This window comes from Primulina tabacum, chromosome 1 (assembly GCF_025594145.1).
Source record: "Primulina tabacum isolate GXHZ01 chromosome 1, ASM2559414v2, whole genome shotgun sequence".
Classification (NCBI taxonomy): Eukaryota; Viridiplantae; Streptophyta; class Magnoliopsida; order Lamiales; family Gesneriaceae; genus Primulina; species Primulina tabacum.
In genome coordinates this window covers 51,023,413-51,046,116 of record NC_134550.1, presented here as the reverse complement: position 1 = coordinate 51,046,116, position 22,704 = coordinate 51,023,413, and the positions used below count along the sequence as shown (strand labels likewise).

Sequence of the window (22,704 nt, the reverse complement as noted above, 5' to 3'; positions counted from 1 at the left end):
CACTCTCATTTTTTAATTTCTGGTTTTATGAACACTCACTAACAGCCATTCTTAAAAAACAATGATTAATAATACAAAATACTATTGCATATTATATCCAAAAATCTACTTGCTACATAAAAAAAATACCATATTATGTACTAAAATAAATATGGTCTTTATAAAAAGAAATCACTTGTCATATTGCATGAAGTATTTTCTGCTACAAATGTATATATTTGATTCTTGGAAGGAGATGATTTGTTGTAATTAGATTTATATTTAAAAAATTATTCTAAATTTTGTTTCTTTACAGACAATATGATATGCACAGTTGTTCCATGTGAAAATTTTGGCATCTTTACTCAATGATTTACTTCCCATCTGGAAACTGAACCGATCTTCTTTAGTTGCAGTCATGGAGAGGCTACCAAGTTTCCCCAAGAAGCCCATCAAATTTTTGGTCTTCTCCTTCATTCTCTTCTCTTCTGTGTTCTTTCTCATTTTCTTCTCGATTTGGGTTATGGAAGCCAGCACCCCTTCGTCCCGTTTACACATCTATACTCTTCGTTCCGATACTACTTCTCTTCATGAGCAGGAAAACAAAGGGTTGGGCAGCAACTCTTCGGAAAATGTTCTGAAAGACTCGGCCTTGGTGGGAGGAGATGAAGATGTTTCAAGTGCCGGTGGTGCTCAGAAAAAGGGAGGTGAAGCAGGAACCAAAGACAGTTTATTGCTGCCTGGAAATTTTAGTTTGATTACTTCCTTAGATGGGGTGAGTTTCTCGGATGTGAGTAAGTCTAAAGTTGGCAACTTCACAGAATTTAGGGAAGGTGTAAAAATTGAGTCTGCAGATGGAGAAGAAGTTCAAGAATCGGATGATGTGTTGGAAACAGGTGACGCTAGTGAGGAACAGGATGTGGATTTAGTGTCTGATCATGATTCCGATAGGAACACTCCATTTGGTGGGCGAAATAGGATTGAGGAGAAGAATAAGGTGATTTGTGACATTACAAAAGGGAAGTGGGTTATTGATGAAAACTATCCCTTGTACACAAATGCGAGCTGTCCCTTTGTAGATGAAGGGTTCAACTGTCAGGCTAATGGAAGAGCGGACAAAGATTACATGAAATGGAGGTGGCAGCCTCAAGATTGTTACATTCCTAGGTATCGATGTTCCGCGATTTTTGATATTGCATTTCAAGATTCAATGGGAAAGTTAAGACATTTGAAGGAAAAAAATAAAAAATTGCAGGTTCAATGCAACCAAAATGCTGGAATTAATCAGGGGAAAGAGGGTAGTCTTTGTTGGCGATTCAATAAACAGGAATCAATGGGAATCCATGCTTTGTTTGTTAATGGGTGCAGTCAAAGATCGGAAGAAGGTATACGAAATCCGTGGGCGTAAAATAACAAAAGAGAGGGGAAATTTTTGTTTCATGTTTGAGGTAAAATCTCCCCATTTTTCTTGAGCATGTTTTCTTGAATTATTATTACTTATGAAACTCCTTTCAGGATTACAAATGTAGAGTGGAATTTTATGTTAGCCATTTCTTGGTTCGTGAGAGTACGTCAAGAATAGGGGGAAGGAGAGTGCAGACACTGCGAATTGATAGGATTGATAAAGGGTCATCAAGATGGAAAAGGGCTGATATTCTAGTATTCAACACTGGACATTGGTGGAGTCATCACAAGACAAAGGCTGGGTCAGCTTCTTTCTCATCCTATTCGAATCATCTCATAATCGAATCTGTGATTCTGTCTTCAACTTTAACTTCTTGATACAAACAGGATCAATTACTACCAGGAAGGGGACCAGATCCATCCTCAACTCCATGTTAATAAGGCTTTTCACAGAGCTTTGTCGACATGGGCGTCCTGGGTCGATAACTACATTAATCGGCGCAAAACACGCATATTCTTTACAAGCTCAGCCCCTTCTCATTTCAGGTGCACTGCCGATATGTCTGTACAGTTGAAATATTTCTATCCTTTAGCTTTTAACAGCATATTCACGACCAGGGGAGGTCTGTGGAACACTGGCGGTCACTGCAAAGATGCTTTTCAACCCATGCCAGGTAATTATAGCTCTCGATATTCTGAAAAAGATTTGATGGTGGAGGAAATAATGAGGCAGATGAAGAACCCTGTTACCATACTAAATATAACAGGTTTGTCAGATTTTAGACCAGATGGTCACCCATCCATTTACGGAAGAAAATCATTCAAATGGCATCCAAGATTGCAGCCATTGGTGCCTTCCTGGTGTCCCAGATATCTGGAATGAGTTGTTGTACTATAATTTAAATTCAAGAACAAAGGATAGTTTTATAAACTAGAAATCTACATTCTTTCATTCTGTTTTGCCAGTCCACATTAACTGGACTAGTTCAAATCTGCATTTGTTCACCTACCTCTACCAAAAAAAGGTGAAAATGGAAGCATAGGTATTTATAGGCAAGTGAGATTTTTATTTCATTATCGAATAGTCAGCTCAGTTTCTTAGCTCAATGGTTAAATACACATATGAGTACATCAAGGGAAGAAGTCATCACACATTATCCCGCAACTTAAAACTTAATCTAGAGAATTCATTATACAGTCTAATATATAACATGTGAAGAAGTATAGCTCACAGCGGTTCAGGCTATCATATGCAGTGAGGATAGTTGCACCTCAACCAGATTGGTGCTTCTTTGGTCGACCCTGAGTTACAGGTGAAACCAACTCTCTTTGAACCCTCTGGCTTCCGAACCCATGCCGGTGCTTGATCCGGACCATAGCTGACAAATCATAAAAGAGCTCTTCTCCAGCTTCAATATGCTCATTGGCAAAAATGCTGACACGGTGATCACCAGCCACCAACGTTACCTGTTGAGTCCATAATGCACCATCATAAAATTTTCCTCGCTTATCTGCTTCTCGATGGGAGATCAACTCACCAGTCACCAGTATATTCTCCAAGGTAATAATTTTTATTGATAGATTTCTGAAATTACTTCTCCAGTGTTAGCATAACAATTTGGCATCCGAACAATCTTGGCTGAAAAAATTTCAAATGTATTTATGGAAGATCATAAACTTCAAATATGTTAATTAGGATGATTTTAAGTTCACTGAATGATGATGCCATTTGAAATTCATTTTATTTTGTATATTAACGTGTAAATAAGTAAAATATGAATTTAATATTTGATATATTGTTCATGTTTCGTTATAAGTAATAAAACTATATATTTTGAACGAATATTTTAGAAAGTATAAAGAATGATTAATTTGTTTAAATGAATATCATTAAATTATGAATTCATCTTAAGAAAAATCAAATATTAGTTGATGAATTTCAAATTCACTAAATAATGATGTCATTTGAAATTTATTTTATCTTGTATATTAACGTGTAAATAAGTAAGATGTGAATTTAATATTTGATATATTGTTTTTGTTTCGTTATATATATTTTAAACTCATATTTTAGAAAGTATAAAGAAGGATTAATTTGTTTAAACGAATATCATTAAATTATGAATTCATCTTAAGAAAAATCAAATATTAGTTTTAAGTTCAATCAGTATCTCAATTTTCCAATATATTTATAATATTTTTATTCTTAACCATATGCAAAGTGGAATTTTATACAAGAAATACCAAAACAATGTAACAAAAATTAAACATATGATCTTTTCTGTAAAACAAGAAAATGATACCAAAATTCAATTTTTCCAACTGGTCACGAAGATTGTAAAAAAAAAATTAATTTAGAGATATATTTGTAATATTCAATTTTATAATTTCACTACATTATTTCATTTCAGATCAAACATAAAACTATTTTAAACTAAAATTATCCTTTAGATTTGTATATTAATCCAAAGACTTCAAAATCATGGTTTAAACTTATCATGGTAACCTTAAATCATCAATCCAAATCATCGTTTGCTACAATTCAAACAAAGAAAAACAATAGAAAAGCAAAACTCATAAGCTCATTTTAAATTTAAGATATTGGTGAAAGACGAGTATATATTTATAATATCTATATATATAGTTTTGATAAAAAAAAAATTCAAAAATTCTTATAGAAAAATTGTTTTTTTTCGTCTTGTGTGTTTTTCCGACAATTTTTGTCTTTTTCTAACTTAGAGCTAACATAACACCAATACATTGATGATATGATGCTGACATATAGTTTCACTAAACTCTTGATAAAAATACTAAACTTATCAAAATCAGAAAATATAGGAGTATACTTGAAATTTGATAATATATATGATCAAAAAATTGTAAATCAGCAAAATTATGTGACAAAAAACAGATTTCCCAATTCCTTTTATCATTATATTCAAATATTAAAAAGAAATTTTCAAAAATTCGATTGAATCTATATTTTATTAATAACTATATATTGCACTTGGCCTAACACGAGGGATAATAATTAGTTATAAGTTGACTATAAATTTGGATTTTAGTACATAATATGCAGGCAATCGATAAGTTATGCGTATATAAAATTATGAATGAGAGATTGATTCTATTATTTTATTTGTAGTTTTTTTTTTTTTTGAAAGGATTTAATTTTTAGTTTTAAGTGGTGGATAAGTGAGATGAGTTGATATATATATATGGGCGTGATGCATGTAAAGAATCTAAAGGATATGAACAAAATGTGCAAGTGTGTGTTCCAGCTCTAACAAGTTATAAAAAAAAAAACCTAATTTTTGACCGACAAACAAAAATTGTACTACTTTTTTAGCTATGTTATGGACCAATTCATAATGACACAACCAGATTGACAATTTTTGATAATACATCGGCATTTTTCAGCATCACATTAGCACTCCAATTTAGGTGTATCGTATCGTATTAAAAATTATATACCGTAACGAAAATTACAATATAATAAAATTTTATATCTATACCACCGAAAATTTCGGTACGTATAATTAACATGCCGATTATACCGAATTTATATTGTATATCGAGATTTCGGTACAATATCGGTATATACCGAAAAAACTTTATATATTTAAAATTTTATAAATTTATTGTTTTAAAATATTATTTATTTTAAATTTTTATATATTATTTCGGTATTTCGTTATTCTGGTATATACCGAAATTTTCAAATTTTATATCGTTACTGTACCATGCCGAATATTCGATATTTTTTCGGTACGATAATTTCGATATACCGGAAATTCGATATTTTTTTCATCCATACTACGATGAAAAACAATAAAAATATAAAAATATAAAAATTAGTCGACTAAAATTATAAATTGATATAACATGAGTAAAAAAATAAGAATTGCCTCCGACCGCTTGGCCTTCCCAACAGATCTCCCTCCAAAAGATTACAAAAGCAATCCCTTGCTGGTTAGATCGTACGACATATCCCAATTCACATAAAGAAACTTGTTGCTTTCTTTAAACTCAAGAGAGAAAGAATGGAGCATTGGAGCATGTTCAATTGTGTGAAATGTTGGTGAGATACAATTATATTCATGATGTTGGTGTTAATAACTTTTATCTCATGGTTTTGTGAATGTGACATGATGTTGTACTATTTAATTATTTATTTTGTAATATTAATTTTTTATTTGATTAAATAAATAAGTATTTACAAATAAAATAAATTTATACATAATTGGAAAAAAATAAAATTACATATAAAAAATATAAATGCTTGCACATAATAAAAAATACCACACATAATTAAAGAAACTCACATAATTAATTATACATCCCCATGAAAACTCAAAATATATTCGATAAGTCATTTTGAAGTATGTAGTGCAAACATCAGTTTCAAATACCAACACGTTGCTCCAGAAAAGCATTGAACTCTATGGTAAGTTCTCTCAAACGAAGAATATCCGATGGCACGGATTCATCATCTTGAATTGGGAAATCACGATCTTCGAGCATATCTTCTCGTTCGTCCTCCACAATCATGTTATGGAAAATGATATAAGTTTTCATTATTTAATCTAAATCAATAGGATTCCACATGCGAGATGAACCTCTTGTTATGTGCCAACGTGCTTGGAGTACACCAAATACTTGGTCAACGTCTTTTCTCACCCCTTCTTTATATGGTGCAAAAATCCTATATTTTTGTGTGAGAGACCGATATATGGTTTTCACAAAAACACCCCAATATGGATAAATATCATCGATGATATAATATCTCACGTTGTACTCGTTCTCGTTCAACTCAAAATGCACTAGAGGTGCTTTACCCTTTGTAATTTTTAACGCATTGATTATTAGATAAATTTTTTTCCACAAATATTTGCTTATAAGAATATTCGGTTAATAGTGTCATTTAATGTAAAAATCAACATATGTATATTACAAAAAAGTTTATTTTACTTTATAACTATTTAAATTAGATTTACTATAATTAATATATTGTAAAATAGATTATTATACAAAATACAGTTTGTTGACCAATTGATTCAATAACAAATTATTAAATTTTGTAAGCAAAAATTAGTTTATTTATATGAGAAAAGCATTGTGTTGGCTACAATAATTGTACATAATATGAAAGCGATTGAAACACAATGTTTGAGATATAAGATCGGACCAGGCAAAGGCCTAAGGTCCACTTTTGCACAATATATCAAATGGGACGGTACAGAAAGGTTTTTGTCAATAAAACCAGCGAGCAATATAGTGAAGAGAAAACAGTAGAGAAACGATCTAAATGAAGTAAACCAAACCGAGGCTTGTACGAAGTACAGTGTCCTTAAAACAGATTCGTCCCCTCCTGTATGTGCTTCGAGGATCGTCTTGGACGTCTGTTTCCCAGGATACAACGGGACAACCAGCAGTGACTTAGCACGAGACACTACTACGGCGAACTGAAAACGTACCTTTACTTTATCACCGAGATTTAACGGAGGCCAAATGGAAAGATACCAATATGTAATGCAAGGGAGTGCTTGAAAGAGATAAAATTTTCATGTGTATGAAATGAGGAAGAGAACACACTATTTATAAGCCCCAAAATGCATACCAAGAGTCATGCAAGATTAATTAACTCAATTAATCTTCCCATTAACTCAAGAATATGAAGAGCCAAAACTCTTCAACTAACTCAAGAATGTGGAGAGCCAAAAGACACTCCCACATTCATGAGACATAATTTTTATTCAAAACTCTTCAAATTTCCAACAATCCCCCACATGAATGAAAATTGATACAAATCTTGGTGACAAAGTTCTACAGTTGAATCATGCATAGGATATGTAGGTGTTACCCTTTGAACCTTCCCTTATGAAATATATTTGCTTTACTAGCTGACCAGTAGACATGATATCCTTAAACTGTTCTGCCGTTTATGTAAATTAAGATATACTTCACACAAGACTCTCCCTGATACTATTAAGTTCTCATGATTGTGTTCGTTTTGGCCATAAACACACGCCTGGTTCTGCGAGAGGTTCTAGAATTGAGCATGGCAATTCCTGCAAAGCGGCCCCACTTCTCTCTCACATGGGTGATTCTATATTGCTTCTTATCAGAATCATTAAAAGCCGTAAGCTTATCCTCAACATTCACTATTTCATAAAAGGAATGGACTGGAGATAACCCCCACAGTGATATACCAAATCAGTGCGATTAGGTTGTCCCATTTAACCTAGTTCTTGGGATCTCCAGTCAGCGTAGGTTGGGTTTTCCTTCGCACCAATTTATTCTATAGGCTTGAGCCCCATTCCCCTTGACGATTTTGTAACTAACTCTCTGTTTAACCCCTTGGTTAACGGATCCGCTATATTATCCTTTGACTTTACATAGTCAACAGAGATAACTCCAGTTGGGAGTAGTTGTCTGATGGTATTGTGTCTACGACGTATATGCCTAGACTTACCATTATATATTTTATTTTGCGCCCTCCCAATTGCATATTGGCTATCACAATGTATGCATATAACTGGCACTGGTTTTTCCCATCCTGGAACATCTTCTAAGAAGTGACGTAGTCATTCAGCCTCTTCAGCACACTTATCAAGAGCTATAAACTCAGATTCCATTGTGGATCTGATTATTACAATTTGTTTAGAAAATTTTCACGCAATTTTTGTACCTCCTAAAGTGAATACAAATCCACTTGTAGATTTTGAGTCTTTCATATAAGATATCCAATTTGCATCACTGTATCCTTCAATAACAGCAGGATATCTGGTATAGTGTAGCCCATGATCACGAGTGTACCTTAAGTATCTTAGCAATCTGATAATTGCTTTCCAGTGTTCAACTCTTGGATTACTCGTGAATCTACTCAATTTGCTTACTGCATAAGCTATGTCTGGTCTTGTACAACTCATTAAGTACATCAGACTTTCAATGACTCGAGAATATTCTAATTGAGACATACTCTCACCTCGATTCTTTGATAGATAATGACTGATATCTATTGGGGTTCTAGCCATTGCAGAGTCATCCTTATTGAATTTCTCAAGTATTTTGTCAACATAATGTGACTGACTTAGAACTAGTCCTTCTGATGTTCTATGAATTCTAATTCCAAGGTTTACATCGGCTAATTCCAAATCTTTCATGTCAAATCTTGAGTTCAATAATTTCTTTGTGGATTTAATCATCTTATCATTACTACCAATGATAAGTATGTCATCTACGTAAAGACATAAAATGACATATCCAATTTCAGTGTTCTTTATGTATACACATTTGTCACATTCACTAAATTTAAACCCACTTTCCATCATGGCTTTATCAAATTTTTCGTGTCATTGAATTGGTGCTTGTTTTAAGCCATACAAAGACTTCACCAGTTTACATACCTTATTTTCTTGCTAAGTTGGTTTTCAACTTCACTCTTATATTGGACAAATTTGTTAATAGCTTCATCCTTACTTTTGAGGAGATACACATAACAAAATTTTGTGCTATCGTCAACAAAAGTGATGAAGTATTTATTTCCACCATGAGTTTGCACACTTTTTAGATCACATATATCACTGTGAATTAGATCAAGTGGTTCACTATTTCTTTCAATTGTTCGAAAAGATGATCTCGTTAGTTTTGCCTCAACACAAGTTTCACATTTGTGTTGTTTATCAATTTGGAATGCATGAATGCTTTTCATGTTAATTAGTCTACGAATTGTATCATAATTAACGTGTCTAAGTCTACTATGCCACAAACACGAAGATTCAAGCAAGTAAGCAAAAGTATTAACTTTATTCATGGGCTTAACAGCCATAACATTGAGTTTGAATAACCCATTACAAACATAACCTTGCCAACAAACATTCCACTTTTCGACAAAACCACCTTATCTGATTCGAATACAATGCGAAAATCATGCTTGTTAAGAAGCGACCCTGACACCAAGTTCTTGCGGATGTCAGGCACATACAACACACAGTTCAAAGTCAGTTCTTTTCCAGATGTCATCTTTAGGACAACTTTTCCTTGACCCTTGATCTCGGAAGTGGCGGAATTTCCCATAAATAGCTTTTCCTCATTCATAGATTCCGCAAGAGTAGCAAACATCTCCTTGTCGGAGCAAACATGGCGAGTGGCACCAGTGTCGATCCACCACTCCCTTGGGTTAGAACCCACCAGATTGGCTTCTGATAATACAGCACAGAGATTTAGGTTAGAAACCTCCTGAGAAATATTCTCTACCACATTTACCTCTTGGTTTCTCTTTGCCTTCTTACATTCAGATGCCTTGTGACCCATACCATCACAGTTGTAGCATTTTCCGGAGAACTTTTTCTTCGAAATGCCTCCCTTGGGTCCCATGTTCAACCTTTGGTTGGAGGAGAAGAAATTTTTCTTTTTCGAGCTTTGACCATGCTCGACTACATTTGCCTTAGCGGCAACAGGAGAAAACAATCGTCTTTCCGAACTCTTATTGTCTTCCTTGATGCGAAGTCGAACAATGAGCTCTTCAACATTTATCTCCTTGCACTTGTGTTTCAAATAATTTTTGAAATCCTTCTAAGCTGGTGGTAGCTTTTCAACAATAGCAGCCACTTGAAATGATTCACTCAAAGTCATCCCCTCACCTTGAATTTCGTGAAGAATCACTTGGAGTTCTTGAATTTGGCTGATAACCGGCTTTGAATCCACCATTTTAAAGTCTAGAAAGCGGCCAACAAGAAACTTCTTGGCCCCGGCATCCTCGGTTTTGTACTTTCTGTCAAGGGATTCCCAAAGATCTTTAGCCGATTTCTTTTCGCAAAACACGTTGTAGAGCGAATCGGCCAATCCGTTTAGCACATAGTTTCGGCATAAGAAATCGGAATGACTCCATGCCTCCACAGCATTAACAGATTCAACATCTTCCTCACCCTCCTCGAGTTTAGGAGCATCCTCAGACAGGAATCTTGCCAGGTTTAGCATCGCCAAGTAGAACAACATCTTCTGCTGCCACCTTTTGAAGTCCACACCAGTGAAATTTTCAGGCTTTTCACCGTGACTGGCTGGGACAGCAACCGCAGCAGCACGTGGGGTAACATGAGTGACAACTTGAGCCACAGTAGGGACAACATAACCAGTTTTTCTTTGCACGCTGGTTTCAGTAGTCATATATGGGACAGTACAGAAAGGTTTTGTCAATAAAACCAGCGAGCAATATAGTGAAGAGAAAACAGCAGAGAAACGATATACATGAAGTAAACCAAACCGAGGCCTGTACGAAGTACAGTGTCCTTAAAACAGATTCGTCCCCTCCTGTATGTGCTTCGAGGATCGTCTTGGACGTCTGTTTCTCAGGATACAACGGAACAACCAGCAGTGACTTAGCACGAGACACTACTACGGCGAACTGAAAACGTATCTTTACTTTATCACCGAGATTTAACGGAGGCCAATTGGAAAGATACTAATATGTAATGCGAGAGAGTGCTTGAAAGAGATAAAATTTTCATATGTATGAAATGAGGAAGTGAACACACTATTTATAAGCCCCAAAATGCATACCAAGAGTCATGCAAAATTAATTAACTCAATTAATCTTCTCATTATCTCAAGAATATGAAGAGCCAAAACTCTTCAACTAACTCAAGAATGTGGAGAGCCAAAAGACACTCTCACATTCATGAGACATAATTTTTATTCAAAACTCTACAAATTTCCAACATCCACTTCCAAGAGGGGTCCAAATTATATTTTACATGTAGCTTAGATATTATCAAATGTATCGTCTACTCTATTTTCCTTTTCTTTTGCTTCAATGTAGGGAGATCACTAGTAAAATGTGAGATTGCAAATCTTCACTAAAAATTTAGTGCACACATTACACACTTGAAATTTAGGTTTTACTAAAAATTCGTGTATTTAATATTTCAAACCATCAATTAGAGCAAAATAAACTATGGAAATGAAATTGAATTATTCAAGTAATACTATGATTATTTTGGTTTAAAGTGCAAGCTGAATTAATAAAATGGTTGTTATTAATTATGTTTTAAGAGTATTTTTTGACAAAAACTTGTGTGAGACGGTCTCACGGGTCATATTTTGTGAGACATATATCTTATTTGAGTCATCCATGAAAAAATATTACTTTTTATGCTAAGAGTATTACTTTTTATTGTGAATATCGGTAGGGTTGACCTGTCTCACAGATAAAGATTCGTGAGACAGTCTCACATGAGACCTAATCGTATTTTTTTAGCTATATTACATGGTATAATCATGGTTGTGAATTGTTGTATTGAAGAGTACTATTGGTGAGTTTATTATGAAGATTCATAAATTCTAAAGAATTTTGGTTAATTGTGTAATTTTAAACTATACAGCGGCTCATTATTTGTATCGAAATTTGTTAAGACAATTTGTGATAATAAATAATCAGATATTGTTGGGTTTAGGAAAAAGGGATAGGGACTCAAAATTGAAGCTAATCAAGACTTATATATGATCTACTGTGTTGTAAGAAAGGTTGAATGAATTAGCTATGATATCAATAAAAAAAAAAAGTGAACATCTTGATCATGCAAACTTAGTTAACAAACAACATGACAAATACTGTTTAAGTAAATATTTAGTATATTTTTGCCTTATGATCTAACTTTATCATATAGTTTGTAAGTATTATAATTTATATGTTAGTTGTTTTTATAATTGTGTATGTATGTTTTAGTTTTGAAACCTGAATTTAATTTTACAAAGCGAATCTATTTTTGAGAGTCTCAATTTCCAAAGTTCGACTCGGACTCTAAAAATCTGAGGTACGATATTATTGGGATATTATACGGGTTAAAAGATTGTGTTGCATTGTTATTAACTATAAAATTTAATTTTTGATAAAACGAAGAACATTTGATCCTAACATTGAGTATAATGTATCACTGATGCAAACAGAATGATCTAAGCAAAGAAGAAAGAGTACAAAACACCAAACATCTTACAAACTCATACATTTCGGTAGTCTCCAGTACGTTCTTAATTAAGTAAGAATAGGGGTGGGAAAAAATACCGAAATACCGAAAAATCGTATCGAAAAAATACCGAACTTACCGAAATTTTCGGTATCGGTATCGGTACGAAATATTTTTTTTTCGGTATACCGAAATACCGAAAATAATTTTTTATTATTATTATTTTTTAAATTAAAGTTCGGTATACCGATAAAATTTTCGGTGTCGGTACGGTACCGGTATGAACTTTTTTCATACCGAAAATTCGGTATATCGAATGTGCGGTATACCGAATTTTCGGTATCGATATGAAAAAATTCCATACCGATATTTTCGGTACGGTATACGGTAGCGTAGTTCGGTACGGTATACCGTACCGTACCCACCCCTAAGTAAGAGTGTTCCGTTCATGCCACTATAATTTTTTTTTTGTGAAAAAAAAGATATATTATTTTATTTGGATATGATATTTATAGATTATTGCTTAGATAAGATTTAGTGAGATTGAACTTTTAGATTAATAAGAGATATTTAGAGAAAAAAATCAAAAAAAAAAATTTAAAGATATGGACAAAAATTACTAATAAACTAACACCGGAAAAATTAGTTAACAAATATTACGAAGAGGCGAAAAAAACTTTGATATCTAATTGACATATTAAAAGTACTTTTAACATGAGGTGCGATTATATGCGTGTCAATAATTTGTTCCACATATATATTGTCACTACGTTTTGAATGGTCTGTATGAATTTATAATAAATATTTTTTTTAAAAATGAAGAATTATATAATAATATATAATCAGGTTGTGATGATCTGTATGAAATTACACTGAATAAACTAATTATATACATATCCACGTATATGAAAAAATGAGAAAAGATTTTTTGGTTCGAGCATGCAACAAAAAAGCATCTATCAATAATTGCATATTCCACAATAAAAGTATGATTGCCTTTCGGAGAATCCGGTTCTTTCACTGCTTTCGCCTTCTACAACAATGGACTTGTATTATGTATTCATTTGTGTGTGTATTATTATTTTCATATTACAATTTATAAATCATGCATTATTAGTAATATATATATAATCATTTGAAACCCACTAACTATAGAAACCCTTAAAATATAAAGAGCAAGACCACGATGAGAGGAGTTGATCAACGAACCCCGATGAATGATCGTGGAAAATAACCAATCTGTTTGGTGAAATGGAACAAAAGCTGAGAGGAAGAATAAAAAATGTACTAACAAAAATTCAACAAAAGCAACAACAAAGTTTCCCCAAATTCACTCCATAATTAATCTGGGTATTTTTTATTTTCCAGCATTCTATTTTCTTTAAATTTTGGCATGTTTCTCCAACTTTCTTGTAAAAATGTCTTTCAAGTTCAAAACAACATAATTAATCTTGATGTTGTTTATGAATTTTCTCAACAATTTCATCGTATTTATCGGTTTATATTTTAAGTTTTAAAGTCATAGCGAGGAAATTATAACAAACGGTTGAATCGGGACACACAATACTTGATAATAAAAAAGATTTAGAACATTTTATATTTGGCACGATCACGTGCCTGATACCCCCATCAAATTTTCGTGAGAAACAATAAATATTCTTTCGCCTTTTAATTATCTCCATTTGTTCCTGCTGCTTTTATGGATATTCTTCCAGATACGTACCTTTAGCTTCGTGTCAATCCTCGATCAGATCAATCATATGAATCAAGTTGATATACAACTGATCGTTGAATCGGTCAATTTGAGTGGGACGATATATGAAATTATAGACAAATCATGTATTATTATTATTTTGAGATACAAAGAATGTATGTTACCTCTGCTGTTCATCCTATAAAAATTCTTGTTCCATTTGAATCCAATTCTAAATAATTAAGTTACTTTGACTTGCATTTTCTTCTTTGGTTTTTACTGAAAATTGTGGCACAAGACTTAACAAAGCACTCTTTGAATATTTTGGCTGGTAACTGATATAAAGTAGAGGAAGAATATGTGTGAAGGACACGTGCATCCATGCATGGACAGATAGTTTATTAGTATTAGTATATATACCCTCCCCGTGATTAACGCTGTTTTTAATGCTGAGCTTCCAAAAAACCAATGGAATTGGCGAGGAGGAGGAGGAAGAAGAGCGAATAAAGTGGCGTGATAGTACCACAAATTCACCCCGATAGCCAACCGCCCAAGCCTCTTATCTCTACGGCTTTCTATCGATTCTTTTATTCGCCCACCTTCTTCTTTTTTCCCCAATATGTGTGTATATATATAGTTTCATTCTTTTCTCCCTGTATATATATCTGCATTAACTTGGCCATTTTCTTGGTGCAAACTGTGAGACAGCGGATCCCTTAGCTTTCATTGCTTAGTAAAGTATATATATAAGCTTTTCTTCTTGATTATTGTGGTTTTCATATTTTAGTCCCTCTCACCGAATTCATAATCTATCTTCCTTCCTCCTCTCCTTTTAATGGCACCCCCGAATGATCCCGCAAACTCGATTCACAGTGTCCTGAAATCCAGCACAAAAGACAACTCTTTCCAACTACTTGGTGGAAAGTTCTTCGTGGGCAGTGTTCCATTGCTCACCGAAGTTCCGAGCAATGTCACTCTCAAGAGTTTCTCCTCCGTTTGCCAATCCTCAGAAGCTCCACTTCCACTGTTCCAGCGCGTCCAGTCCCTGTCTAGCAAGGGTGCGTTCCTAGGATTCAGCCAGCGTGAATCCTCCGATCGCCAAACCAATTCCTTGGGGAAATTCACGAACAGGGATTTTGTTAGCATTTTCAGGTTCAAGACTTGGTGGTCCACTCAGTGGGTTGGAAAATCGGGTTCCGATATACAGATGGAAACGCAATGGATTATGCTAGATGTACCTGAAATAAAGTCTTACGTTGCCATCATTCCGATAATTGAAGGAGGTTTCAGGTCCGCCTTTCATCCTGGAAAAGATGGTCATATATTGATATGTGCTGAGAGTGGGTCTACCGTGGTGAAATCTTCATCTTTTGATGCGATTGCCTATGTTCATGTGTCTGATAATCCATACAATGTGATGAAAGAGGCTTATACTGCTCTTAGAGTTCACCTAAATACGTTCAAGCTCATTGAAGAGAAATCTGCGCCACCCCTTGTGGACAAATTTGGTTGGTGCACGTGGGATGCGTTTTACTTGACAGTGGAGCCTGCTGGAATTTGGCATGGAATCAAGGAATTCGCAGATGGTGGCCTCACACCGAGGTTCCTTATAATTGATGATGGATGGCAAAGCATCAACAAAGATGGAGAAGATCCCACCAAGGACACCAAAAATCTTGTACTCGGAGGAACTCAAATGACTGCCAGGCTTCACAGGCTTGATGAATGTGAAAAATTCAGAAAGTATCAGGGTGGATCACTTACGGGACCTAATCGTCCTCCTTTTGATCCTAAGAAGCCGAAGATGCTGATTCACAAGGCTATTGAGCTTGAGTTTGCAGAAAAATCCCGTGACAAGGCAGCTCTATCGGGGGTAACCGACTTGTCCCAATATGAAGCTGAAATTCAGAGACATGCAAAAGAATTGGATGCGATGTTTGGCGGAGAAGAAGAACAAGAAAAGGGTTCGAGCGAAAAGTGTTCAAGTTGCTCTTGCAAGTTACAAAATTCTGGAATGAAAGCATTCACTAAAGATTTGAGGACAACATTCAAAGGACTGGATGATATATATGTCTGGCACGCGTTGTGTGGTGCATGGGGAGGGGTCAGACCAGGTGCAACTCATTTGAACTCCAAGGTTGTGCCTTGCAAATTGTCACCCGGACTCGACGGAACCATGACAGATCTGGCGGTGGTAAAAATTATTGAAGGTTCAATCGGACTTGTGCATCCTGATCAAGCCGATGATTTCTATGACTCTATGCATTCTTACCTCGCCAAAGTCGGAATCACTGGAGTGAAAGTTGATGTCATTCATGTAAGCAATATCAAGTTATCTTCCCAAAACATTTGCTGGTTCCCATACTTTAAACTTTTGAATGATCAAACTAACGAAATTTCATCTTTCAAAAAGGATCTTGAATATGTGTCTGAAGATTACGGAGGCAGAGTTGATATTGCCAAGACTTACTATAAGGGGCTGTCCAGATCTCTTGCAAAGAACTTCAATGGGACCGGACTCATTTCAAGCATGCAGCAGTGCAATGACTTCTTTTTCCTTGGAACTGAGCAGATATCTATGGGAAGAGTTGGTAAGAAGGAAAGAAATCCGCACCTTCTTTTATATGTTACTCATTCATTAAAAGTAATTCTGCAATATAATGAATAAAAACAGGGGACGACTTCTGGTTTCAAGATCCTAATGGTGATCCAATGGGAGTTTATTGGCTACAAGGTGTCCATATGATCCACTGTGCTTATAACAGTATGTGGATGGGTCAATTCATCCAGCCAGATTGGGACATGTTTCAATCAGACCATTTGTGTGCAAAGTTCCATGCTGGGTCAAGGGCCATTTGTGGAGGCCCTGTATATGTTAGTGATTCTTTGGGTGGTCACGATTTTGATCTTCTCAATAAGTTGGTGTTCCCTGACAGCACCATTCCCAAGTGCATCTACTATGCTCTACCAACAAGAGACTGCCTCTTTAAGAACCCTCTCTTTGATGACAAAACCATTCTAAAGATCTGGAACTTTAACAAGGTGCGTTCACGCATTAGCTAATAACTACTCCATTATCCGTTATTTCAGATATTAAAACTGATACAAAAAAATTGTATCATACAGTATGGAGGTGTTATTGGTGCTTTCAACTGCCAAGGTGCTGGATGGGACCCAAAGGAACAAAGGATTAAGGGATACTCCCATTGTTACCACCCAATGTCTGGAACAGTTCACGTAAGTGATATTGAATGGGATCAAAAGACTGAAGCTGCTGACATGGGGAAAGCTGAGGAATATGCTGTCTATCTTACCGAGGCACAGAAACTATTCTTAGCAACTCCACAATCTGATGTCATTCCTATCACAATTCAGCCTTCAACATTTGAGATTTTCAGCTTCGTGCCTATCAAGAAGCTGGGAGTTGGTACTGATGCAGTCAAATTCGCACCAATTGGATTAACCAACTTGTTTAACAGCGGAGGGACGATACTTGGACTGTTGTATGATGGGATGATAGCCAAGATTGAAGTGAAGGGTGGAGGTGACTTTTTGGCATATTCCAGTGTTTCGCCTAAGAAATCATACCTGAACGGAGTTGAGGTTGGATTTGAGTGGTCAAACGGGAAGCTGGGATTGAACGTTTCTTGGAACCAAGAGTGTGGTGGCATTTCTAATGTAGCTTTTATTTTTTGAATGTGACTCTGAGATCTTGGGATGCAATAAATATATATTATCATTATTATTATGCTAATAACAAAAAAGTATCAACATCTATTTCTACACAAATGAAAGTGCTTAGTGGATTTATATGCAATAATGACCCAGCAAGGCAGACTGACGGCCGTGGGAAGGATCTTCAGTTGATTGTTATTCATGGACATCCTATCAATTTGTACTGAATCCAATTAATTAAATGCTTATTTAAGCAATGTGCTTATCATTTGTGTTTGGTTATTTATTAGTGCATTTGATTATTCCCAATGTCCTAAACTCATTATATTCCAAATAATATTTTGATTCAAGGCGCCATTACCTACTAGTTTCAACAACCCCGGATAGCGCATCAAATAAATCTTGAACTAGCGGCATACGGTCTCCTAAACAAATATGATAAATTTTGTTTCACTATCCAACTTCGGTTGTAGAATCCATTATGTTAATAAAGGTCATCAAAGCTGTACATTTTGCTTTTTGTGGACAATTACATTTTCCAATTTAGTATCAGTCTGCTTGGAGCGTGACAAGCTCCTCCGCGGAAGCTTCGTGCTGTGCGAGCTGTCCACCACCACATATGGACAAGCCTTTAATTTGTCTAGCGCTAGACAAGACACAGGAAAGATCTCGATTTTTGCGTTTCCAGCTTTCAGAATAGAATTTCATCCCTTCTCTCGTTTCCTCTCCTCCACCAAAAAAAAAAAAAAAAAGGAACAGTCATAGCTAGAGTTTTCGAGCTTTCGTTTTGCTTCATATACTCAAACCACTCAACCAATTCATGATCCGACTTTAGATTGCAGCACAGGCATCTACATCTTCGATTTGGTGCAGCACTTGTCTCTTAGGCTATTTCTTTTTGGAGAGAAAAACTCTAGCATATGCATTTTTTGTAGGAATTAGTTTTGATGAGAAGATAAAAATATTGAGATAGCATACATCATATTTTCAGGATACGGTGATGGGACACTTGATGGAGAGGGCTCATACCATTTTGTTAAAATTTAACCCGAAAAGGGTGGGGGGAGAAGAGGAGAAAAGAAAATGACAGTAACATAAGCTCGTATTGTTTATGAATCTGCACAAGGCAGTCGAACATAATGGAATTTATCATAGAATTTATCATGTACATCATCTAGGTCGATTGAGATCAAGGAATCAATGAGGAAAAAATAATACAGAATACTGTTCCCAGCGAAGTTCTTCAACAGAGTGAAAGACAAACCAACTCAAAACTAAATTGAATTTTTATTAGTGCTTCAACATGTGAGTTATTTCACTCATGAATCCTTCAATTATTGTTCTTCCGATTTTCCTAAACTACTTACCAAGCATACATGGGTTTGAGCTTATTCACTCTGTTTCTTCAATTTAAGTCAACAGAACTTGATGAAACTCCTTGAATATGATAATATTACATGTATTCCCATGTATATAATAACCAAGAGTAAATTTTTGTACATTTCATACGAATTTCTATTCTATCAGGCCAAGTTTTGGATTATGAGTTTGGATTGAGATGGGATTTAAAATTGGAATTTCAAATGCACCAACACCTGAATTAAAATGTATTGAACTTGAACGATGGATTTCAATTTTCAATTGCTTTCTTGTCACCAAACATACACAGTGGATTTGGACGAAATTTCAAATCTGTATAGCTAAATTTCATCAATCCAAATGCAAGGGTATGGATTCTGATTACATGGTTACTCTTTTTCCAATACAAATCAAGGCTAATGAAATGGAAGCAAAAGAGAAGACAGGTGTAAGGAAGGGAAATAGGAGTATGAGAAACTACGTGTTGCACAAAGGAACTCCGTGTTGCACAATATGCACTTAGAAGCCAGCAAATTCGCATCTGTACTGAAACATACCTCAGTGAGAAAGCCAGAAGGTTCCTTGGTTAAATCAGTAGTTGCTAAGCAACCAAATTTCAAAAAGCGATCAAATTATTTGAGTTAATTTGAACATTTAATGGATAAAAAACCAAACCTTTCTTCTAACTTCATCTGAAAAAAATAAATATACGTTGATAAACACGGTGAACACACCAAAGACAAACTTCGTTGACAAATTAAACGGACCAAGAAACCATATTTCTTGATACACACTACGGATATCGCTTGTCGAGAACACAATTAGATGCCACGACTAACGAGTAATCAAAGAAGCGTCTTTGATCTGCGGAACTCACCCAATTCATAAAAGCTCTAGAGCCACAAAGCCACCGCCTTGCTGCTGAGATTGACGAAAACTGACGGATCATAAGCGAGGCCGAATTCAATTGGAAAGACAGATTACGAGTTTGTGCGTGAATCTAACACCTGCACACCGAATCATCCAATCAGGGAAATTGAAAATTGAAATCCAAATCCCACATATTGGAGATATGTGTTGAATTTAATTAGATTCACGCACAAACTCGAAATATGCCTCTTCCCTGCATCTCCCATTTTTCATTCACCGCCAACGAAAACAGCCAGATTTGTCAACGTCGGCTAACAATTACCCAAACTGCAACCAACCCTAATTATATATATAGTAAATACCTTAATGCTGAAGCGAAGCGTCATCCCCAAAAACGTTGAAACGCACAAAATTTAGGTTTGACTCTTTGAATTGCATTTCAGTCCTTCAACTAGGGGTGGGTACGGTACGATATACCGTACTGAACTACGGTACCGTATACCATATCGAAAATATTGGTATGGAATTTTACCGATACCGATACCGGAAATTCGGTATACCGCACATTCGGTATACCGAATTTTCGGTATGAAAAAAATTCATACCGGTACCGTACCGACACCGAAAATTTTTTCGGTATACCGAACTTAAATTTAAAAAATAATAATAATAAAAATTATTTTCGGTATTTCGGTATATACCGAAAAAAAAATATTTCGTACCGATACCGATACCGAAAATTTCGGTACGATATCGAAATTTTCGGTATACCGATTTTTTCGGTAAGTTCGGTATTTTTTCGGTACGGTTTTTCGGTATTTCGGTATTTCGGTATTTTTTCCCACCCCTACCTTCAACTAATAATATATAGTAAATGTTATCCTCTAATTTACGAAGTCCCACCACACCACACCACACCACACCCTTGATGTGCCAGCTGACATTCTTTTATCATATGTATTTTTTTCTTTTCCTGATATTGTTATTTTTGTTAAGAGTAAAAATTTACGATAAAAAATAAAAATTTTAACTCACAAAATATATTAAATTATACACTTTATAAATTTTCTCTATTTAATTGTGTTTTTCTTCACAAATTGAGATACCTATTTATGAAATTTCTTTGGAATAATCTAAAAATAAATACATCATTACATATATTATCACACACTAATTTTTAATATTTACAACTCTTATTTTCAAAATTCATTATTTTCAACACTCTCCCTTTTCGGTTCCACATTGTAAGAAAATATCTCATCAATTTTTTTTATATTTTCGGTTCCATATTTTTCAAGTATTAATATAATTGATATAGATCTCACGATTCTCATCAGTTTGTGGTTCTTACATAACATTTTCATTATCATATATTTCTACCGGAATATCATTATCTATTTTGTGATCATCATGTTTCTCTATGTATTTTCTTTTTCGAGGATTTTTATCCTTGAAACCAATTGACATTCCACGCTTCAATCATTTTATGACATCACGGGTGTCTTCAATTTGTTTCTTTGGAATTTCAATTCGAATATGGGCATTTACAGCATGTATATGATTTAGTTATCTATTTTGTGTCTGCAAATGCATCTGGTACTTGATTTGCTATTCTTTGCACGTGCACAATTTGATGTACATATTTTTCACATTTTTTAGTTATTGGATCCAGATGTAACAATGATGATGTATAACATGTAACTTTCTTTTCGATATATTTCTTTTCTCCTCCTTCTTCATTAAAATGAAAATCAGCAAAACATGCTCTAAACATGTCGCATGTCTGAGGCTCAAGATATCGAATGATTGATGAGCTATCATAACCGATATAAATTCCAATCTTTCTTTGAGGTCTCATGTTTGTTCGTTGAGGGGGTGCAATAGACACATATATCATACATTTAAAAATTCTCAGATGAAAAATGTCTGGTTCTTTACCAAAGGCAAGCTGCAATATGGAGTATTTATGATATGCACTTGGTCTGATGCAAATTAATGCAGCAGCATGTAAAATTGCATGTCCCCATATAGAAACAGTGAGTTTTATTTTTATAATCATTAGTCTAGCAATCAGTTGTAGACGTTTAATCAATGATTCAGCCAATCCATTTTGTGTATACACAATAGCAACATGACGCTCAACAATGATTCTCATTGACATACAATAATCATTAAAAGTTCGAGAAGTACATTCACCAGCATTAAGTCTAATTTTCTTGATTGTATAATTAGGAAATTGATTCCGCAATTTTATTGTTTGAGCAAGTAATCTTGCAAATGCCACATTTCGAGTTGATAATAAACATACATGTGACCATCTATTGGAGACATCGATCAATACCATAAAATATCTAAATGGTCTACATGGTTGATGAATTGGCCCACAAATATAACCTTGAATATGTTCAAGAAACATAAGTGATTCAGTTTGGATTTTAGCTAGTGATGATCTTATAATAAGTTTTCTAAGAGAACATGCTTTACAATGAAACTTATTATTTTGAAAGATTTTTTGGTCTTTCAGCGGATGATTATGTGTATTTTCTATAATTTTTTGCATCATTTTTGAACCATGATATCCTAATCGATCATGCCAATTGATTAATATTGAAGAATTATCAACTACCATGTTTAATTCAATTGAACGTATATGTGTATAATGCAATTCAGTAATGAGCATTGATAGTTTTTCAACTACACATTTCTTTCCTAATTTATATGTGGTAAGACACATATTTATCATTTCTTTCATTTATTGTC

The 22,704-nt window shown here is 34.6% G+C and overlaps 2 protein-coding genes and 1 long non-coding RNA gene across 3 annotated transcripts; 2 read left to right on the top strand and 1 right to left on the bottom strand.

Moving 5' to 3' along the window:
• Positions 1–247: 247 nt before the first annotated feature.
• On the top strand, positions 248–2,343 carry LOC142547162 (protein trichome birefringence-like 6). The gene is made up of 5 exons (XM_075655293.1): positions 248–1,146; positions 1,235–1,427; positions 1,495–1,685; positions 1,771–1,929; positions 2,002–2,343. Exons 1-5 carry the CDS (start codon positions 398–400, stop codon positions 2,264–2,266), a joined length of 1,557 nt encoding a protein of 518 aa, XP_075511408.1. The 5' UTR covers positions 248–397; the 3' UTR covers positions 2,267–2,343.
• A 12,362-nt stretch (positions 2,344–14,705) lies between these two features.
• Positions 14,706–17,983, top strand: LOC142547148 (stachyose synthase-like). The gene is made up of 4 exons (XM_075655274.1): positions 14,706–16,357; positions 16,454–16,631; positions 16,715–17,082; positions 17,167–17,983. Exons 1-4 carry the CDS (start codon positions 14,876–14,878, stop codon positions 17,734–17,736), a joined length of 2,598 nt encoding a protein of 865 aa, XP_075511389.1. The 5' UTR covers positions 14,706–14,875; the 3' UTR covers positions 17,737–17,983.
• Positions 17,662–20,270, bottom strand: LOC142547157 (uncharacterized). The gene is made up of 2 exons (XR_012820601.1): positions 19,952–20,270; positions 17,662–18,443 (listed from the first exon to the last, which is right to left on the bottom strand). It is a non-coding gene; the product is annotated as an uncharacterized LOC142547157 (long non-coding RNA).
• Positions 20,271–22,704: the final 2,434 nt, after the last annotated feature.

Excerpts from the sequence above, each read along its gene's own strand:
- LOC142547162 (XM_075655293.1), top strand. The coding sequence starts at position 398 with ATGGAGAGGCTACCAAGTTTCCCCAAGAAGCCCATCAAATTTTTGGTC. Across the intron at positions 1,147-1,234 it reads CAAGATTGTTACATTCCTAG|GTTCAATGCAACCAAAATGC; the intron begins GTATCGATGTTC and ends AAAAAATTGCAG. Across the intron at positions 1,428-1,494 it reads ATTTTTGTTTCATGTTTGAG|GATTACAAATGTAGAGTGGA; the intron begins GTAAAATCTCCC and ends AACTCCTTTCAG.
- LOC142547148 (XM_075655274.1), top strand. The coding sequence starts at position 14,876 with ATGGCACCCCCGAATGATCCCGCAAACTCGATTCACAGTGTCCTGAAA. Across the intron at positions 16,358-16,453 it reads TGAAAGTTGATGTCATTCAT|GATCTTGAATATGTGTCTGA; the intron begins GTAAGCAATATC and ends TCTTTCAAAAAG. Across the intron at positions 17,083-17,166 it reads AGATCTGGAACTTTAACAAG|TATGGAGGTGTTATTGGTGC; the intron begins GTGCGTTCACGC and ends TGTATCATACAG.